This window comes from Echeneis naucrates, chromosome 15, assembly GCF_900963305.1.
Source record: "Echeneis naucrates chromosome 15, fEcheNa1.1, whole genome shotgun sequence".
Lineage (NCBI taxonomy): Eukaryota > Metazoa > Chordata > Actinopteri > Carangiformes > Echeneidae > Echeneis > Echeneis naucrates.
The window spans coordinates 14,391,667-14,413,688 of record NC_042525.1 but is presented as its reverse complement, the minus strand read 5'-3'; the positions used below and the strand labels follow the sequence as shown (position 1 = coordinate 14,413,688).

The window sequence follows — 22,022 nt, the reverse complement described above, 5'->3', positions numbered from 1 at the left end:
AAAAAAAAAAACAATAACAACAACAAAAAAAAAAAAACTCCATTGAACTGCGGCTGCAGCCAAATATTTTCCAGCCCCATCAGAATGTATTTAAAATTTTTGTATGGCAAACTCTCCAAACATGCCAGATATGTCAGGATGAACCGATTAGATTTTGCTGGGCTAGGTCAAAAATTAATGCCCCAATGTCTCACCAACACGTTTTTGGCTGTAATTTCACAATTAATGCAATATCCAACCTTAAAACTGGTGTAAACCTGCTAAACCCTGTTGAGTGTTTTCGTTTACACTAACTCATCAACTTTGATTCCAGCTGCAGCAGTCGACTAATAAATTGTCCACTACCTCAACAAGGTTAGAACCGACTGGTTAACACAGTATTTTTAAAAACAGAGCTAAAAACAGACTGATGCCAGGAGCAGAAACACAATGTCGAAGTAATACCCTTAACTAAATGTAAGTCTGCACTTCAATTACCACATCTTTAAAAACAATTATATTACAGTTTTGTGTTTACAGCCCCCAACTGGGCAAAAGACTTGTAATAGTAATGATGATGATAATGATAATGGCAGCAAACTGAGTAATTGAAAGGTTTAACCTAACACACACACACACACACACACACACACACACACGATATTTTCGCCTCATGCCATCTCAGAGGGCGATTCGCTGAAGGGAAAACAAGAATCATTGAGAAAGAGTTGAACACTGTTGGCTGGTGGCAGGCAGGGTTGCCATGGCAACTGAAGGGTGAGGTCACCCGGCTGCTGCAGCGCCAGCTTAGGGACTCATTATGCCACCTCCCATCTATCTATCTCTATCTGTCTCTCTCTTTGTTGTCCTGTCACTTCATCTCCAGCTCTCTGCTCCCACACAGCCTTCATGTCTCACCGTCCCTCCTGTTGTCTCATCTCAGAGTGGATGGATGGATGATAACTGGAGGTGGAGAGCAAGCATGACTGACAGATGAAATTAAACATACTAGATGCGTGAAGACAGTTGGTCCAAGTGTTCCATCCTTATGTCCTCCTTTGTGGTGAGGAGGGCAGTATAATGTATATACTCTACCAAATGGCCACCAAATTCCTTAAGAAAAACATCTTTTGAATCCATTGCTTTTCCTTAAAAGGATCAAAGGGACCCAGAACTTGTCCCAGTATGCACCAAGTACCCATTAACCAGGGGTAAAATGCACTGAGGTCCCTTTAATCCTGATATTAGCATACCATCATAACACAACTTTGCATTCATACTTATTATTAACAAGAGTCATAATGTCATCAGATCTTAAAGTAGGCTGATGTGTTAGGTATGATACTCTTGAAGGAAAGAAGATGAGGATCATCAGGCATACCACCAGTAGCTAGTGTCAGTGGAGAAACCCACTAGCACTATCTTGGCTGCTGTTGAATGACCCTTATGTTGCATATCAAAGCTGTCTTTTACTAGTCTCCTGAAGAGGTCAGGTTAGTCTCTTTGACAAGCAGCTTGATTTGGGTGGAAAATGCATGTTTTTTTCTCTTAAAAACAAGCTGACATTGTACACACTGGATTTACACTTAGCTGTGAAACGATCACAGTACAGACCAGATCGAATTTGACAGTTTGAATTGCATTGATTTGTGTATGCATTTGCAATAGCATTATCATACTGTAAAGTAGACAGTGAGAACTTAATGCTGCAATCCTGAAGATCTAATTAATGTGATAATGGATGATCTATGAGGATAAGGTCAATTAAAAGGGTGAAAATTTCTGCCTCACTCAAGGACGTTCTTTCTGTGAGGTAACATTGCTAAACACAGTCATTGTAGAAAGAGAGGAAAAAAGGTTGTGGGCCCCATATTATGAAGAAAAACAGCTGTGCTGTTATGTCAATAACTGACCTCATATCAGAGTGCACATGACCTGACCTGTTTTTTCTCTATTACAATGATGTAACAGGATGCAAACAAGGAAAGAGAGGAAGCAGTTAAGACAACCGTTAAAATTTGCCTATTTTTTCCAGTTCCAGACAGTTACTGTCAAAATACTTAGTTAAATCCTGTGACAGCTGACTGCTGAGGTCTTTTCCTTTGGGAGGCGGGAGGCCTGCTTGACCAATTCATGCCTCATTATTACTGTAGATGTCATCGTACCCCTGCAGCTCATCCAGTCATGCGGACGGATAGGACATTCCCTAAAGTAGAGTACATGCCTATCTCTTTTGCCCCTGATTCAATGGATTTTTTTTCATCTTTTACTCACAAATGCTGTCTGCATTATTTTATGTAAAACCTCCCAGAGTATAATTTGAAAATGTTAAGTCATTGCGTTTGTCTCATCTAGCTGGGTTAGGGCTTTTGTGTGTAAGTTCGATGTTTTACAGAATTATTGGATTAGTTTTGTTTGTTTCTGCGTTGCAGCCCGAGAACCTTCTCCTGGCCAGCAAAATGAAGGGAGCAGCAGTGAAGCTTGCAGACTTTGGGCTGGCCATCGAGGTGCAGGGTGACCAACAGGCTTGGTTTGGTAAGAAATCACATTCTGCTAACACTTAAAACTTTACTCTCTGCATTGTTTCTACGCTGGGAATTGATAGTAATTTCAGCAAAGTATTTGATTACTAGCAAGATAATTTATATTAATATGCTGTATTTCTGCTGCATGAGGAAATTAATAAATAGATGATAATAATTAGTGTTCCCAGAGGGATAGAAAAATCAGACACACATTTGCATGTGTTGAGACTAGTCCTATAAAATTACGACATTTACATTAACTTTGTAGTGTTTGAAGTTGTGTCACAGTTTTGCTGTGAATATTAATGCTACATTCAAACAGAATTAAATAGGCTGGTACTGAACTGTCACTTCTTGGTAAAACATGAAACACACTTTGAACATGGTTGTATTGTTACAGGATTTGCAGGGACACCAGGATATCTGTCCCCAGAGGTGTTGAGAAAGGACCCATACGGCAAGCCAGTGGACATATGGGCATGTGGTCAGTTAGCCAGTTTTTCTGTGTGTGGATGCTGCTATATGTTCACTAATGTTCTTTTAGAGAAGTGTAAGAAAGTTTTTATAAAGGTTTGTGCAGTATATTTATACAGATTGTCTGTGTGTGTCAGGTGTGATCCTGTACATCTTATTGGTGGGATACCCTCCTTTCTGGGACGAGGACCAACACAAATTGTACCAGCAAATCAAGGCCGGAGCATATGATGTGAGTTCTTTTCTCTCGTGCTCTTGATAAATCCATGTTATTGGCCATGGTGAGAATACAGTAGCACTGTGACTCTTTATATTATATAGATTATATTGTCACAAATCCCAGTTACATTTTCATAACGCAAAAGTAAATATATAAAGCTTCCACCATTAGTTTCACTCTGAAAAGATACATGATACTGAATTAATCAAAACACAGATAAAAGATGGAGAACGTTTTGAGTTCAACTGGGGAAGAAAGGAAATCAGATAAGTCCTGGTTTTTCCTACCACTTGAGGTAGTACAGTCGTCATTTGTTTTATTATTAATATCATATCAATCAAGGTAGCTTTAATAAATGGCTGCCTTTTATGCAGTTGATTTACAAGCTGATTCCTCATTGGTTTCATGTATTCCATACATGTTGAGTATATTGATCTATGAAGATGACTGTTAAAGTCTGTGGAGTTTTCTTCGAGAGCATCCGCAGCATTCAGCAATCTTGAATTCTATCACATAATCGACGTTTTCTGTTTGAAATGTATTTGAATACATTTATTTGAATAAGTAGGTCTCAATGAGTCCTGCAGGCTATCTTCAGTTTAAGTTTCGCCAAATAACACATTCTAAAGTCTGTTATGAAAGTCATTTAAAAATTAGATCTTAGTTTTTAATGACTTTCTCCGTATTTCATACATTTTTGCAATAGACTTATTTATCAGATCCTGTCATAGTCCTTTGGGAGATAGGAATTTATTATCAGTATTAATTTCCATAATTTGAAGCAACCACATCTAATGAATGTGCATAATATGAACACTGATAGGAGCATGAGGAGCATATTCCATGAAGCATATTCCACTATGAATGTCAACATTGTAATGCAGATACCTGGAATCGTACTTATTTATTTATTTCTATTATATCAGTCATGGACAACTGACTGGGCAACTTTCCTTTGTAGTCAGCACATTGTATGCACTTTTTGCTGCTGTAATGAGGCATGGGGGCGGTGGGTAGAGCTGAAAAACTTTAAAAACTACTCAACCACTTCATGAATCAAATTATTCACCGCTCAGCTTCCTTCAATGGAAAATTGTCAATCAATAATTTCATTATGTTGTGTCATACAATAGAAACACAAATTGGAGCATCAAAGAGTAAAAAAAAATAATTACTTTGTTAAAAAATAAAATAAAATACAGTAAAAAGAAATACAAATATAAAAAATACAGCTACTGTACTCTGGGTGTATAGAGGGTATGTTACAGTGTGATCTGCCTATATTCAGTGCCAGGTCAACTAAATATCATAGAAATACGAGAGAATAATATTTATTGAAATATTATTACTCTGCTGGAAAATGTTAAGCATGTTCATGTGGAGCCGAAATGAAAACAAAACAAAAATGGAGTAAGATTGGTCCAGCTTTTTCTGTGCAGAGCATGTGGAGATGGTGTTAATGTTGATGATGATTATATGGCGACTTTCAGATCACCCCAGGTCGATAAGTTCAGTTGGAGCCTGTAGTAGTTTTACAGCTCAGTAACTGTCATATCTAACTCTAAGTGAATACATCCGTCTTGCTCCACTTGTTTTGTGGTAAGCTGATATGGCATCCACTACCCTGAGTGCTCCGTTTTTGTTTTTTTCAGTCTGATATTTACCGTTATCTCTCTTAGACAACACAACCCTCCCTTCTCTTCTTTACACCTCACCCTCAAAGCCAAAGAAGTTACAAGGAAATTTGAAAGTTGCAACTTGCATGAGCAACACACACTGCCTACCTCTGTCAACATTTCCCTGCTATTATTTGTCAGATCCTCCCCTATATGATTAAGCAATGAGGAAAGAGGTGCACATCTCAGTCACTCACATATGACACATGATGCTGGGATTTCTGCCTCACCATTAAATGTTTTAGTTTGCAGATGTGGGACTTGGGCATTGAAAAATCATTTTCTTAACTATTTCTTAATTAGAGCATGAGAAGCTGAAAGTTCTTTACATGGTTTTGTAACTACAGATTTGTGCATCCAATCCAGTCCAGTTTATTTCTATTGCACAGTTTAAAAAAACAGGGTTGATCAAAGTGCTATTCATATCTGCATAGAAATCTGTATTCATATGCATGTCTCTTCAATGAAGGCGTATGACCAGTTTTATACCTTCTTCAAATTTCTTCCCTACCTCCATCTTTCTTTCAGTTTCCTTCTCCAGAGTGGGACACAGTGACCCCTGAGGCGAAGAATCTGATCAATCAGATGTTAACCATTAACCCTGCCAAAAGGATCACTGCCGACCAGGCCCTCAAGCATCCTTGGGTCTGCGTAAGTCACACTTTAACATCAAACTTATCTTCTCCAGCCTCTAAAATATTGATACAAGAGATACAAACAATGTCATGTTTTTTCTCTGCATTTCTTTTTCTCTTGATTGACTCAATATAGGAAATGGCTTGCAGGTGGACATGGCTGGGAGCTGTCAGTCACAGTCCCAGACATAAATTGTAAAAGAATTGAGTTTCCTCATTTTTTTTGGGACCTGCATTATATACCCAAAAACATTTTGTAGTTTTGGCTTAAGTGAAACACAGTGAGTAATACATGTTCAATTATGTGAATTTGCATACCAAAGAGGTCATCAAATCACATATACACAAATCAGTAGAAAAGATACAAACACAGTAGTACGAAGACAGCGCACGATTCAACCACTTCTTTGGTATGCCATTGATGGTAGTAATTGTATTGGTAAAATTGATACATAAGTGATTGATCTGCCCACCTCAAGGAGCAGTAGTAATATACTGAATGACAAAGTCTTTAGTGTTATTTTCCTCCATTTTGTTGTTTTTTTCACACACAGCAACGCTCCACTGTGGCGTCCATGATGCACCGCCAAGAGACTGTCGAATGTCTCCGCAAGTTCAATGCCAGGAGAAAACTGAAAGTGAGTGCGGACACACTGGCACACACATAAACACCGCAAACACATACACATGTAAAATTAATTCTAATAATACTGATATTTCTTTTTTTGTGTCTCTGTAGGGTGCGATCCTTACAACAATGTTGGTGTCCAGGAACTTCTCAGGTGAGCTTTAGCAGCTATTCTGCTAAAACATCAAGCACGAGACAACTCTTTGGCCCATAGACTTGAAATGGTGCTGTTGATAAATCCATACAAAGTTGTACCTGGCTTTGCAACTAAAAAAACATACTTGTGCCAAGTCATAATAACTAATGGTCTTAAGTTGCATACACCGTCTTTCCTGATCTGATCTGTCGTAGTAGCCATATGATTTGTATAACTGATGTTCTGCTCCTGTACTTTCTGTCTGCAGTTTTCTTTTTTTGGGTATACTTTCCTCAACCACACATTTTTTGTGTTGTTAAAATGTACTTGTCAGCATTGTTTGTAAGTTTGGTTTCACACTCCAAGAGTTTGGCTTGGATTTCCTGCTTGTAAGCAATTTGGTCATAGAAACATAGTGCACTTTTGATGCAACATCCACTTTGTAGGCTGGACTGGCCAAGCAGGTTAATGCATTAAGGCTATTGACCCTGTGTTTATATGCTTTCATATATGTAAAGCAGCTGTTATGGATAATGGTCACCTGCCTTCTATTAGTCAAGACTGATATAGACTGAAGAAGCCAGACAAGCTTGGCCTATCGACTGCTTTCTGCATAACTGTGGATGACTTTTTCAATGGAATGTAAATAGATATAAGATCAATTATTTCATGGTGCAGGTATTTCGATGCTGAGGCTTCCCATCTGTTGCTTCACTTTATTATAATAGAAATTGGCTCACTGGATGGTGCAGGATCTGGCTCCCTGTTTGACATGCCGTGTTTTTCCACTCTTGTCTTAAACTCAAAAGTTTACTGATTTAAAGAGATCAGGAAAGAAAAAGTCTTTCAGGCCTTAGTAAGTCCCACTGGTGGCGGCACACTGAATCCCTCTCTGTCCAATAGTGGGACGGCAGCATACCAGCCCTGCTGCTACCACCAGCACAGCTGCAATGGCACAGGAAGGTACGTCTGCGAGAAGGCCAATTGGAGTTGAGCACTGCCAACTTTGCACTCGTGCTGTTGGAATGTGTACTGGGCTGCTTGAAACCCCCCACCTGCTGCGTGTGAATTGATTGACCACCTTTGACTGGTTGTCATTACACTGGGTCATCATATAAACACACGCAAACATGTAAATGTAAACCATAAAAGAGAAAGATAAGACACAAGATAAAAGCTCTTGACCTTTCAGCACTGCTGTGAGTCCTGATGCTCAAATGAACACACTTCCTCTCCATTTCATTTCCTGCTTTGGATATGACAGCCATATAACTGACACCAGGAATGACCATCTAACCTAATTCCAGCTGCCACAGAGCCGAGAATTTACACAGCTCTGCATTAAGACAACTGGTGCAGGCTGCATATCCGTCCCTATGCAGCAAACCTCTTTTAACATTTTTTACATTATAAACATATATGCACAAGCCAGCATTCAGCCTTCACAACACCTCCAGTTTCACCTCCTTTTTATGGTTTATATCCTCACATATGTGGCCGATGCCCAGTCGATGCCTGTGTGTGTTCACTGCAACCTTTCCTGTGCATGGCTCTGGCGCTAATAGCCAGCCAAGCATGTGTATGAGTGTACAGACCTGTATGCAAACCTGCATGGGAAACTGGACAAACAGAATGCACACTGTCCTTTATCTATTTTTCTTTGTCTCTCCCTCTCTCCTGCCTGCTCTGTTGTTTTGGTGTGAACAGATAAAAGCACACACAAAAAACAAAATAACCCTTACCCTGCCAGTATGTTTCTGACAACATGTATGTCTCAAAAAGGACAGATTTTACTGTGCGAAATACACCAATACTAAATATTCATTCATTCATTGATCTTCTACCACTTATCCATTTCTGGGTCACCGGGGGTCATCTGGAGCCAATCCCAGCTCGCATTGGGCAAAGGCGGGGTACACTCTGGGCAAGTTACCAGCCCATTGCAGGGCTAACACACTAGAGAGAGACAGTGACCAACAACCACAACCACTCACACTCACACTCACACTCAGAGCTTTGGACAAGTCACCAGTCAAACCTAACATGATGTCTATGGACGGTGAGGAAACTCACGCAAGCACCATGTAAACTCCCCAGGCCCGATCCCGCAATCTTCTTATTGTGAGGCAACAGTGCTAACCTCTATGCTGCAGTGCTGCCGTTAGTAAATATTATGTTTTCAAAATGTTTCATATGTTGAAGTATTTGACACACTAACCAAACACCATTATGTGGTAAATATAGTTATCTAACTAATCAATAGGTCTTATCTGATGGTATTAAACATTGAAGGTATTTAGAAACAAATGACCCTTTTTATAGATGTCAACAGTAACACCTCTTTGGCAACGCTTAAAGTGGGATCTTGAGTTTCATTGAAATGATCTGCACCCACATTTTAGCTGCATCATTCCTCCTGATAGAGCTCCTGTGTCCTGTGATATGCTTTTAAACAGAACAAGATTATTTGTATAGGCTACGTTTTATACCGTGGTCCCTTTATCATAAATATAACATTTTATGTGAATGAATGGCGTATGATGGTTGTTTATGTCGTTGGTTTAAGCAGTTACTGCACATAAAATCGTCCTGAGGAGATTTGTTTATTTTCCTTTTAAAACTGGTAATCCAACAAGCACACCTTCTTCGTGCTGTCTGAGACTGTGCCCTCTTATTTCCTTTTACATGATTCATCCGTCTCTGTGACCCCCACCTTTGACTGATGATCCAGATTACTATCAATACTGCCGTCCTCGAATACTTAAACCACCGAACAGACTGGTTAGTTTGAAGCATACTTACAGGCGAATGTCAGTCACATGACAGGGCAGGCTGCCTGCTTAAAGGTCATTCATACAGGAATCATGATTTGATCAGGAAGTGCCAAAGCTGAAAATTCTTAAAAACTGAGTGAGATCTTACAGAGCTACACAGTTGGCATTCTACACTTAATGGTTTTTCGAAAAGTTGCTCCCTCCACTGCACTTTGGAAGATAAAGAGTTTGAAGTGGATGCTGCATGCCAGACATGTTGACAAGCCACGGTCATTGCATGAACCCAACACCCATGTGAAAATAACCAAAGGATGTGTTTTAACATGAAGCAGAAGCTTGACAGGTGTTTGCAGGTCAGATGTTAACATGGTGATATTAAACACGTTTGTTTTCTTGCCTCCTTTGTCGCTCTCCTTCCTACTTTGTAAATGGAAGGTAAGGGGGGGATCATTGGGACCTGACTGTGTTTATACAGTAAGAATGTGTCTGTGTTTTCTTCTCCAGTCAGTTCAGGAAGTGTCAAGCTATTTTTTTTTTTTTTTTTTGCACTATAGTATGATTTGGATATAATTGCCATCCATCAACGCTCAGTACCACAAACTGACAGTGTTATTATGGTTTGTGATTTGTAAATTGTCGCTGTAAGTTACTGAATGTACATTGGTGTCACAAATGGCAATTTTATCCATTCAATATCTATGACACAGGTTTGAATTTTCTCTGAAGTTACTGTGTGTGTGTGTGTGTGTGTGTGTGTGTGTATGTATGCATGCGCGCACGTGTGTGTGGACACATTTATTTAGTTGTTTACTTGTGTGTGTTGACATCAAGTGTCCAAGTGTTTGCACATGAAGAAACCTGAGATCAAAATGGGAAAAATGCATTGGCTTTTAACAAATGATTTGATTAAAAGAAGTAAAGACAAGAAATGCATGAGATTATTAGATAGTAAATAAAAACTAACTCACTACACTTTTTTAACACACAGTGTCTATATATTTTTATTTATTCGCATCAAACCTTAATAACTGAGGAATTGTATGTACTGTACAAGTCTTTAAAGCATGACAGTGGTGTATTACTATATCATCATTTGTGACCTACAAGCTAAGTTTTAACTGACTAAGTCATAAATCTGGCAAAAGCATTCTGTCTCATAATAGTAATAGTAATAGTCACAATGAAATACTGCCATCATTCCCACTGTCTCAAATCAGAATATTGAGATGGTAAGTGACAGAAATGATATTCCACAGAAAACATTAGCAGTGAGTTCTGAATGACTCTGTCAGAGTTTGAAGTGCTTTTGTGCTCTGTAAAAGCACTGAGTGGATCATAACACAAAGTTAAAATACAAAACACGGTAAAGAGCCTTTAAGGTGCATATGCACTCTAGTTCTTAAAATATTGAGGATAGAAAATGCCTCCAAATGTCCTATATGGGATTTAATTTTCCATTTTTGCTTTTCATATTTCAGTTTGCTGCTATAATTTCCTCTTTAATTTCAAGTGTTTATTTTCCGTGATGGGATTGTCCCACTGGTTCCACCAGATATATGAATGTGATTGACTCTTTATGTCACTGTGTGTTTGTGTTTGTCCGACTGACTGAGTTATCTAAAACATGTCACTGTATATTGGGAAAATTCCTGCTCTATGACTGACCTGAACCATCTTTTCTTTCTTTCTTTTAGCATGCAAAACCTTACTAAACAAGAAGTCGGATGGCGTGAAGGTAAATTCCCTGACCCCCCATAAGGGTTTATTGACTTTTCTCTGTCTGTCCTTCTGACTCTTACTGTCCTCTGTTGTCTTCCTTCTGGTCTGTCACCCTAACTAATCTGTAATAACATATAACTTTGATTTTATGAGCAAATGGAAAAGCAGTATGTTATTTAATTTGGATTGCCTTTGCTTTTTGGTGCTCTGTAGTTTTTCTGACGTATATTACGTGTGATCAAAACATATTTGTGGCAACTGAAAAATGAACTAGTTGCTTTTGGTGAGTCAGTAGTTAAGTGTGACACAGGTGTAAATCGACTCGACTCGAGTGAAAATAAGGGACAAGAACGAATAATAGTCTTTTAAAATGTCACCATCACGTCTTGGTGCTCATTTTGTTTTGACCAAAAGTCAGCGTCAATGCATGCAGTGAGGCGCCATGATCAACAAGGGCCAAAATGAAATTCCAGTTTCATTAAGTAACTTGAACAATAACTAGCTTCACCTCTCCAAAAATTCATTATACTAATAAACTGTATAACCAGTGATTTAAATCTTTCAATTGTCTTAAAAATTACGTTACTGTATTGTTTTTTGCAGCTGATTTATTTATTAATAGCTTAATAAATAAATCAGCTTTAATAAATTCAGTTTTACTAAACCCTCCTAGTATCCCTTTGTCTCATCATTGTTACTGTGTAAGCTTCTGCAGCCGTTTCCTTTTTCTATCTTTCTGGGATCAATTTGGCAGCTTCACTTTTTTACTCTTTCGATTAGTTTCTTGTTTCCCGGTGACCCCTTATTTTTTTCCTCCTCCTTTCCATTGCTGTCTGTCAGAAAAGGAAGTCCAGCTCAAGTGTTTGTTTGATGGTGAGATTGGCTCTGTCATTTCATTCACTTATTCTTTGTCTCTCTCTTCTTGTTACTGAGTCTTTTTTCCCCCTTCAGCCGTTTGCTCTCTCTTCTGTTTCATTGTGTTTCTTTTGGCAAGAGATGCTTGAGGCATCATCTATGACAGTTGTTGTCTTGCTTATTTTTGTTGGATTTCGCAGTTTCATCCAACATCTCTGCATCCCTTCTGACATAAGTGCCACCAAAACCATTTGAACACCTGACAAATACACACACAGAAATGCACACATCCCCTTCCAGTCATCCTTGTCTGAACCATCTTCTTGTGGATAAAGTCAAGCATTCTACTTCACTTACCAAGATAGAAATTTTAACTATTTACTATTTCCTGTTTTTCTATGAATAAAACAGCTGTCAGTTCAGTTCAGTGACATGTTCAGGCACATCAGACTTGGGATGACACTGCATATTATAAGTGGTGCATAAGATAATGAAAAGGTAAATAAGAATTTTCATTTTTTTCATTTTCATTTATATACATTTCAGTGTTTTTTTTATTAAATTTGTAAGTTGTATGTCAAACTATGGAGGTTTAGCTAGAAAAAAAAAAAAACAAAAAACAAAGTAATACATGTTAAGTAGTGATTATTAGATCCTTACTGGTATATATAAAGTAATAAAGTAAAAATTGATTGGGTTAGTCACAGATAAATTGTTTTAGTAATTCTGAAAAAAAAAAAAAAATCTAAAATAAAAAATCTAAATAAAAGTGATAGTTGGACAGTTCACCAAAACTCTGAATGGATAGTATTGTCTGCTCAACAAAAGACCCAATCATCCAAAATGCTGAATGTTTTATCACTAAACATGAACTGATGGACACATTTTAGCTGGCACTAATATAGGATCTAAGTAGCTAAGTTTTGATAATGAGTTTGTAGGAAAATGGTTTGTTTGTAGGTTTTCTGGTTCAATAAGTATTACATAAGAGCAATTAGCAGCACAAAGGACATTTAACCTCCGTAAACAGCTCTAAACAGATCTTCGGTCATGTGACATCATTGAAAAACTTTAAAATGCTGCAAGTCTACCATCGTGCCTCAGTGAACCCTGGAGTACTGTGAAAGAAAGATGAGCTGTAGTTTTCATTGGTCTCAGCATTACATATTAGCTTTTCTGTTAGAAGATGTTCCTAGTCGGCCACAGAGACTGCCAAAATGCTTTTATATTCACACTCTGGCATTCACTCTCTTCAGAGTTGGAGTAGGCAGCAGGAAAGCCTCCAAACATTTAGTTCTTGTAGCCTCTTCTTTATGGGGTGCGAACTCTACCCACTATGCCACCGGCGCACCCTAACATTTTGTTCTTAACCTTTTATAGATGTAATCTTCTCTTCCACACCTCTTAAATTTCTGGAAATACTAATTTACATTCAAGAAGCATCTCTTTCCCCTCCAGTTAGCCACAGGCTGAAGAGAGAGTCTAGATTAGACATTGTTTTCTTAATACCATCACACATCCCACACAATCAGCGGCTACAGTGTAATCTACACCCCCCTTCTCCAGCAGAGCCACAACGCTGCCTTGCATGCTTTGAGAGGACAGGACCAAAATAAGGAAGGATTTTATATTTTATTGTCCAACTTATTATCTTAGATGACTCATAGGAAAAACAATAATGATTAAAATTAATGTAGCTCAGACTGAGATCTCCTTGCTTTTAGTTGCCGGCTGGGTCAAACGCCAAAAACAATAGATCATACAGTTCCCATAATGCAACGGCTCTCATCTTTCTGTGAGGTCTCGTCACAGTTTTTCAAATTACAAAAAGAGATTTCCTTTATAAGAGAAAAAATTTGAAGTAAAAAATCTTTTTTTTTTAAGTGTCACACTGATGTCAGTCCGTGGTCTGAGTATTAAAACACTGACCGGTTCTTTATATTGTAAATACCTCTCAAGTATAATTAAAATGTATAACTTTAATTTGTCAGTTGTATTCAACTCAACCACTAAATTTGACAGATACTGTGTCCTTTACTTTAAGTAAACCTTATGCTGTTTATATTTGGGCTCACCACTACACTTGTAAGAAGTAGTCACATATCCTTTAATAGATTGGGGGAGACTGTTGAGAGTTTCTTTATTCAAACCAGGTTTGACAGATTTTTACATTTCTGATACAAACAGTCTGAAAACTACACTTACACTTCAAATTTAAACCTTTTTTAATTATTGCCTATTATATGCAACCCCAACGTTAGATAGACTTATGGCACAAGCTGTCAAAATTCAGCCAAAGCAATGAACAGGGTCTGTTCATGTTAGTGTGGAAAACTAACCAGGTGCTGTAATGTTCAAATGATTTTGTGGGTCAAAGAGACTTCAGGGGCATCATTGAGCTGATGTAAAATAAGCAGTATACATTTCTAAACATGCACACATGGTCGCCCCACAATTGCAGAAAAAACCTTTCATCAAGGCCTTTCACTGCATGCACAGACCTGGACTGGTAATCATATTTATACATTTATTTTTTGAACCTGTTAAACACGGTTGAGCTGCGTCGCTGCCAGGAATTAGCTACTAATCGCTGGTACTTGTTTTCGATCTAACCTGGGATTTCTTTCAAAAGTGCTGTGGTCCAAAATCCAGTCTGAAAGTTTCCTCATTGTTTTAAAATGCATGTGCTTACTAACTGTTCTGTATTGTTACTTCACTTTTTATGTTGTGGAAGAGACTGCAAAAGCTGTAGACATTTAATGTAGACATTCACCAGGATGATAGACTCTACCAGCCCTCCAGTCACTCAGTCCACAGATTCTGAACAAAATCTGTTCATGTCAGTTGGAGCAGGACAGTAAATCTGTTTTTAACCAAAGGAAGGGTAACGTTGAAGATTAAGAGGTGATTCTGAGGCTCCACACACAACAGACCTACAGGAGAGCACAGCTACAATCACTGCCCCTTAAAGTGCACGGTGCAGTATGGAGCAGATGATTGATAGCAATATTCAGATAAACCCATGTAGCACTCAATTCCCACATGCGCTTTCATGTCACAGATTGTGCAGCTTAAAATCATACTCAGACTATATGGAATAGTGTTATTGGCCATTCAAAGGCTCTTGTTTTCCACCCAAGAGTCCCACGGGGTAGTCTCTGGATTTTAGCCAGTGGCAGCTGTGGGAGTCACTCTGTGTTGTGTTTCTTTGCCCCAGTCGCAGGGAAACAACAGTAAAAACAGTGTAGTAAGCAGCAGCAGCACCAAAGACAGCAGCATGTCATCTACAGCACCAATGGTACCTCATCTCTATTTGGTTTCTCTCACCTTCCTTTTTTTTTTTTTTTTTTACAGCATTGTTTTAGTGTTTCCATCTTTAAATGTTTAGTTCTGTCTCCTCATCTTTTTGTCACATCCCATGTTGAGTAAAATCTTCTCTGCACCACGTCCTCTCCCTCGTCCTTCATCCTCTGCCTCCCTGCTTCTGGTGTGAACACGAATAGTGATGTTGGCGGTGGATTTTGCCACTTTGAAATTGAACGAATGGTTTGTTCCTTTGATTGTCTCCGCTGTTTCATGTATTACCCAGACCTCCTCTGGACACGCTCACGTTGATATACTTACACAATACAGAACATTAACAGGCAGACAAATGACTCTCATTTTGCAGTACAACAGCAGCCATGTTCTGCTGTCTCCTTATGTGTTGAAGTGTATCGCCTGGGCTTTGGTGATGCTTTCCCTTTGAAGTAACAGGCTTATCGCAAATTCTTAGAGAGCAGAATTTTCTACTACATCAAAAGAAGGCTGAAGATCACTTTTACAAATTGCTCTTCAATGTATGAATTGTGAATGATGAGGCCTTCTGGGTAAAACGGGAACAGCTGGTGTAGACAGGCAATAAAGACATCATAATCCCATGAAGATGCAGCCCCTGGATTCATATAAGTAACTGGATTGAACCAAATACACAATAGATCTGAACAACTTGGTCAAACAAATACAAACACAAAACGTATATAACAGAATCTAAAGTTAATGCAAGCCAAATGTCTCGTCAACAGCTATTGTTTGAGAAGTCCATTCTAGAGCCAGTGATAATTTCCCAGTCTAAATTCCCCATAGTCAGGACGACATCCTGTGGTGTCTACCTAGCCATAATCCAGTATACCGTTGATGGGGCTGCATGATCTAAGGTTGCAGTACCTGGATGTTGGGTCCAGTCTTGATCATGGACCTGAGCCTGATCATGTGTGTGTAACTGACTGATAGCACTATACTGTGGGTGTGTTTTCCAAGCAGTGTTGTACTTTTGCAGTGTTGAGCTATTTGCATTGTGTTGAATGCTTCGGCTGTCTGGTCAAGATTGAGGATGAGAAGTCCATATATATCTAATACAGCATTTACAACATGTTGGATGGAAAGTGTCGATGAGGAATAACTCACATAGTTCTAACCCTAACCCGTGTATGCACTGTCTTAGCATTTTCAACTATTTAGATACTATAAGCATGTGTTAATACAAAAATGGACAGTCTCTGTGAAATCTGCTAAGAATAGTCCTCACACAGTAATTTTGATTTATTTCTTAGTTGCCATGAATGAAGCAGTGTGAGTGATGACTTATGATGTAGGATAGCAGCTGGCAAAACCCAAATGTACGGTTATTATAAGTTACAATTATAAATGACAATTATGATAGAACAATAATCTGCTGCAATTATTTTGAAACAAACTGGATATGCCGGTGTAACCCAGACACAGAACCCTCCTCCTCAGTCTTGGCCCTGGGTGGGTCCTTAAGTGTTTCTGGCTGTTTTTATGCATTTTGGAGATCCTGAAATTATCCTGAAACCAAAAGGCTGACTGGGATCAGATGCACACTGAGCGCTTTGACATCCAGAGTTTCTCTGTTTAATCACCATAAATGCCCAGCAGCCTCTGCGTTGTAGCTTCTGTGCTTTGTTTTGGTGTGTGCACACGTGTATGTTTTTGGCCATGGAATATGTTGATATATCCTCGTGTCACCCTCACCCATTCCATCCCTGCATGGTAAAGTGTCTCCTACCTCCCTTCAGGAAGCCCAGACAACTGTTGTACACAACCCAGCTGACGGCACCAAGGTAAGCCGCTCCTTCTGCCAACGGTAGTCACCAGCCACTACTAATACTCGCAGGTGACTCATGGGGGATTTTCTCCGAATATATTCCACTGAAAAAAAGAGAATGTGTGTACATGTTAATACATCATAGTGAGCTGGTTACTGGCAGCATGTTTCATTAATTACTGACAACCAGAGACAATTTCACAGGTATTTCAAATCCTGTAAAATCCTGTCATTATAGAGACACTGGAATAAATATAGACTTGTGACCCACTAATATTGTCAGCAGTTAATAAATAAAAAATACCATTTAGTTTTACAGATAATTAGAAAAATATAATATGGAGTTGATTTTGCTTTAGAACAATGAATTCACGTTGAGCTGAGTGGAACCAGGTAACTAATCAGCTAATCAGATATGTTGTAGTAGCACTGTGTGTTGGACCTAATCTTCTTTATGTGACATACCAACCATCCATCGAGAAAGAATTTTATCTGTTATTTCTTCAACATCTCAGAATATAGAAAAATATAGGAAAATTATTGATTGGCTGATGATTAGATTTTTTTTTTGTTAACATGTAATATAATACTAATTAAATTTGCTCAACTTGGAGGTAATTTCAATCTTGTTTAAAAAATTGCCTCACACTTCAGAACCCAGTGTTGACTGAATGGCTTTTCACTACTTATAAGAGCTGCCACTCCGCTCAAACAGCTGCTGCCTTTGAATGAAGCCCTGAGGGCAGCTAGAGCTTCCTCTCAGTCCTCAGTTTTATTTATATTGCAATCTTGCTGGACCAATCAGCAACCTTTGACATGGTGACCTACCACATCCTCCTGTCTGTACATGAATCCTATCTTACTCTGCTTCTCCTTCAATGTGTCATGGCAAGGACAAGCATCCTTATCGCATCCTGTCCCCACAGAGGTGCCCCAGGGGTCAGTACTAGGGACCCTTCCTTCTGTGATATACACCACATGATTGGGTCCAATGATAATCCAACTATCATGGCTGCTCACATCACTGCTGCACAGAAATCAGTCAACCATACCTGTTGTTCCTGACCTCCACAAGCTCACAGCGACGTTTTGTCTCTGACATGTAGATAGATAGATGGATGGATGGATGGATGAAAGAACGTCATCTTCCAGTCACTTCTCTAAGGCTGATCTCGTCATCGTCCCAGCCCAGCCAACAAAATGGCCTCTTCATGTCTCAGTCTGATTAAGGTCACGGAAAACATGGAAATTAATTTGATGAAAGAGTCAAAGTATATAATTACTCCAGTGGTATCCTTCAGAATTCATACAGCGTCAAAGCTGGTATAAATTTATATAAAACCATTACAGAGAAAATCTGGCAGTATTTAACAGCGGTGCAAGAACAATATCTTCAAATTTACCCACAGAAACCAGAAGCCTCTCTATTTCTGCTGTCATGTTAGGATGAAAATTAGTAATATTCCTAGAAATGTCCATGCTGTTAGACACATTCTTTTACATCAACCCCTCTCTCACAAATACTGCAACGCTGGCTTCTTTGCTGTGGCTTAGAAGCTACATTTGCCCATACCTTCCTGTTAAAATGAGCAACAGGATTTCAAATTGCTCGCACACTTTGCTGCTCTGATACAGTATGTGTGGCTCTCTGTGCTTCCCTCGCTGCTGTCCTGGCTGGTTTGTGCTCCTGGGAGGGAGTGGTCCCCCTGTCCATCTTTCCGTCAGGTCATCTGTGTATCTGTGCAGCCAACCCTAACCCTAAACCCACCTTACTTGCTAAAAACGATTTGCAATGTCTCTCCTCCCCTTTCTCCTTCTTCCCTTCGTTCTACTCGCTCCTCTGTCCGTTGTCCTTCTTGTCTCAACCTTCTCTGTCTGACAGGGCTCCACCGAGAGCTGCAATAACACAGAAGAGGAGGAGATGAAAGGTAGGAAAGGTACTTGTCAAACTTTCACCTATTCCGCATGACTCGTGTTCGCTTTATATTTCCAGATCAGATGAAGAGACATTACAATAGACTCAACTTCCTCAGTTTCTTGATTTTCTTCACTTTTCTGGAGGCAAAGCATGTATGCTGTGTAGATGTTTCAGCTGTTAACCTTCAGTCGACTTCAATAGTTTGTTGACACATGTCTGTCAGAATGACAGGAACCGACAAATGCGATTTGTATGTTCATAAGCACTGAACATACAGGATATGGCGTAAAATATTGAGCTGCTGTTGCTGTCTGTTTGCCCGTCGTGTTCAATCACTCCACAGCCTTGGGGGACAGACTCTCCATGATATGTATACAGTTTACACCGCTGTGTTCAGAGCAAGGACCTGCTGCTTTTACAGCATTAACTCCCAGACCCAGGATGGCACCACCACTCCCAGCCATACGTGGGTACCTCTGCCTCATCGTGACTCTTGGTGTGTCCTGGTGTGCAAGCCAGCATCACACACACCATTTGAGCCTGTAATTAATCTGCTTCTCAGGGATGACGCTTAGCTGTTTTCAGTTGGATGAGGTGGGACAGAGCAACCCGCAGCTTTCCAGAGAAGAGTTAATCCAGTTAATCAAGCTGAAGGTTTACATGTTCACCTGCGCTGACAGGATCTAAAGGCTGTTGCTCCTGTTCTCTCTTTCTGAGGATGAATGCACACATGCAATACAACTATTCTTGTATTCTCTCATATACATATTAAACACTGCTTGCATGCATCAGCTCCTACATGTGCAGTATAAGAGTCTCAAAGATGAAGCTCTGAGTCGGCTTTGCTTGACATAAAAGCTCCAGGAAAAAACTGCAAATATGACATTTTGGAGCAAATATGTGAAATAGTTTCAGCTTGTGAAATCTGATGCTTTGCTGCTTTTGTTTTTATGTTGGGGAAATTTTAATAGCCTAGGATTGAGGGGGTTGAGTTTTTAATCATTTTCAGCATTAACATCAGTTATTCAAAATATAGATAGATTATAGCTTACAGCTCAGGTTCTGCGTTCAGTTTTGTAAATGTGTGTTTGTCTTGTTGTGAGAACAGCCTGCGATATTAAAACAGTGCAGCCTTACTGAGGAACAGACCCCAACCCTGACTCCTCACTGCCTGCCACCCAGCTCTAAGTTGGCAGCAGCTTGCTTGGTTCATCTCTCAGCTCAGGCACTTGTGTGCTGACCTTTCCAAAAATGGACAGTTTGAACTCTCCTGTGTTGCCATCTACTGGTGTCCAGGCCTGGCTGCAGATTTCTGCTCTTATCCTTCCTAATCACTGCCTCATCAACTTTGTGCAGGATAAATAAATTAAATTCAGTGTAAGCAGTTATGTACATGGCTTCTCAGCTTTATTGAATATATGTTTATTTTATGCTGGTAGTCAGCCCAGCAGCTCAGTCAGTGCTAGCCAGGTTGTGTGGTTCTTGTGTGAAGGCCCCTGAAGCAGATCTCATACCATCTGTTTCTCTATCTGCCTCCTGATGGCCGACAGTTAAAGAAAGAAACAGCCTTTGTCTCAAAACTGTGATTGTACATGCAAGTGTGGAGGCTTTCATGACTCAGCAGTTGCATGTCACAGGAATAAAGTATTTGACAGCATATCCAACCACAAACCGTGCTGCGTGTCTGCAGTTCGTCTTTTTGTGGTGTGGTGCATTTCCATTTTCACGATCTTCGTGTCACTGTCATACTTTTTGGTGTTTAATAGTTACTTGCACTTTCCCCACATAATCTTATGGTTTTAAATGTCACAACATGTATGTATTTTATCAGTGGACTTGGAATTGTGCAATTGGCATGCAATTGTCTGTGAAAGATTTTTCAGGTTGTTTCAACTGTGACCCAAGTTGAAAAGTTTTTTTTTTTTTTTTTTTTAAATTGAATTTCTTGGGGTCAAAACGTTAAAGGGTTTTCTGGATGTAACATGGACAGCGGAGTATGGTGTGCTTTGTACAAGCTGACTTCAAATGTCACTGTCATTTTTAGCAGAGGAGCTGCCAGTGTGCCGAGCTTCTTTCAAATGTCAGAGGTGTGCAGTTGATACTCAGTGGGAGCTTGCATGTTCAAACTATTTCTGACCTTCTTCAGTCTCTTCTGATTGTCTCCCCTCCTCCCCTCTCTTTGTTTCTCTCTCTGTCTTTCCAGCTCGTAAACAGGAGATAATAAAGATGACAGAGCAGTTGATTGAAGCCATAAACAATGGGGATTTTGAGGCTTACATGTAAGTTGTTTTTTTTTGTTTGTTTGTTTGTTTTTTGTTTTTTTTTTTTGCACCTCAAACTCATACTTCTATTCAGCCTTGTTTATGAAGAATAAATCAGATCCAATAAATGGTAAACTGATAGCTTCCCTGTGTTTTCTTCTGACAGGAGAATCTGTGACCCTGGACTGACTTCTTTTGAGCCCGAAGCTCTTGGAAACCTGGTGGAAGGCATGGACTTTCACAAATTCTACTTTGAGAACTGTAAGGACAGTTTTCACCTCAATTTTGTCTTTCAGTTTTCTATGAATTCACAGAAACGTTGTTGAGAATCATTCAGTCTAAAATAATCTGATGTGTAATAAAAAGATATGAGAAAGTTCTGATTAAACTCAAAGATAAAATGGATGAAAGGAGAAGCCAGTGACGCCAAGCCCAAATGAACTGTAGACAACAGTGTGACGTGATGAGTCAATTTAAAAATAGTGATCCTGCATATTTCCATACCTGCAGTGCTGAGCAAAAACAGCAAGCCTGTGCACACCACCATACTGAACCCCCACGTCCATCTGATCGGCGAGGATGCTGCCTGTATTGCCTACATCCGCCTGACGCAGTACATCGACAGCCAGGGTCGGCCGCGCTCCTGCCAGTCAGAGGAGACACGTGTATGGCACCGCCGGGATGCCAAATGGCTCAACGTGCACTTCCACTGCTCAGGAGCACCGGCAGCACCCCTGCAGTGAAGCAGCACCCCAGGCCCAGGTAAGCTGATTTGCGTCGCGTTTTAAAACTATCACGCCTCCAGTCTTGAAGCAGAGAAACTTCATTGTTGACTTCTTTAGCAGGATGCACCAGTTCTTTCTGCGTTTCTGTCATAGGCCCCTCTAATCTAATGTAATGTTTTGTCTGCTGCTCTTTTCTTTTGTAAGAGCCTTCTGTGAATGAAGCTTGACCAAAAACAGAGCAGAGCAGTTCTGCATAGCAGACAGGCGGCACTGGTTGAACTAATTATCGGCTGCGTGGAATTTGCGCAACCTTTACTCTCAAATCCTGAACAAATAAATCCAGTTGGCTGTAATTCTCCACCTCACGAAGTGGAGGTTTTGTAGCTCTCT

The 22,022-nt window shown here is 39.6% G+C and overlaps 1 protein-coding gene across 9 annotated transcripts in view; it reads left to right on the top strand.

The window, feature by feature from the left end:
* Positions 1–22,022, top strand: part of LOC115055061 (calcium/calmodulin-dependent protein kinase type II subunit gamma-like) — a 53,431-nt gene that overhangs the window by 27,713 nt on the left and 3,696 nt on the right. Inside the window, exons 7-21 of one of the 9 annotated variants that reach the window (XM_029520491.1) lie at positions 2,412–2,514; positions 2,905–2,988; positions 3,116–3,210; positions 5,403–5,525; positions 6,064–6,147; positions 6,249–6,291; positions 7,177–7,236; positions 10,742–10,782; positions 11,607–11,639; positions 14,839–14,868; positions 16,700–16,744; positions 18,611–18,665; positions 20,850–20,925; positions 21,074–21,168; positions 21,418–21,669. In XM_029520491.1, the coding sequence (XP_029376351.1) occupies positions 2,412–2,514; positions 2,905–2,988; positions 3,116–3,210; positions 5,403–5,525; positions 6,064–6,147; positions 6,249–6,291; positions 7,177–7,236; positions 10,742–10,782; positions 11,607–11,639; positions 14,839–14,868; positions 16,700–16,744; positions 18,611–18,665; positions 20,850–20,925; positions 21,074–21,168; positions 21,418–21,650 (1,200 nt within the window). In that variant the 3' untranslated portion in view covers positions 21,651–21,669. Of the gene's footprint in view, positions 1–2,411; positions 2,515–2,904; positions 2,989–3,115; positions 3,211–5,402; positions 5,526–6,063; positions 6,148–6,248; positions 6,292–7,176; positions 7,237–10,741; positions 10,783–11,606; positions 11,640–14,838; positions 14,920–16,699; positions 16,745–18,610; positions 18,666–20,849; positions 20,926–21,073; positions 21,169–21,417; positions 21,670–22,022 lie in introns of all 9 variants that reach the window. The other 8 variants (XM_029520487.1, XM_029520486.1, XM_029520490.1 and 5 more) reach the window with 8 other exon arrangements.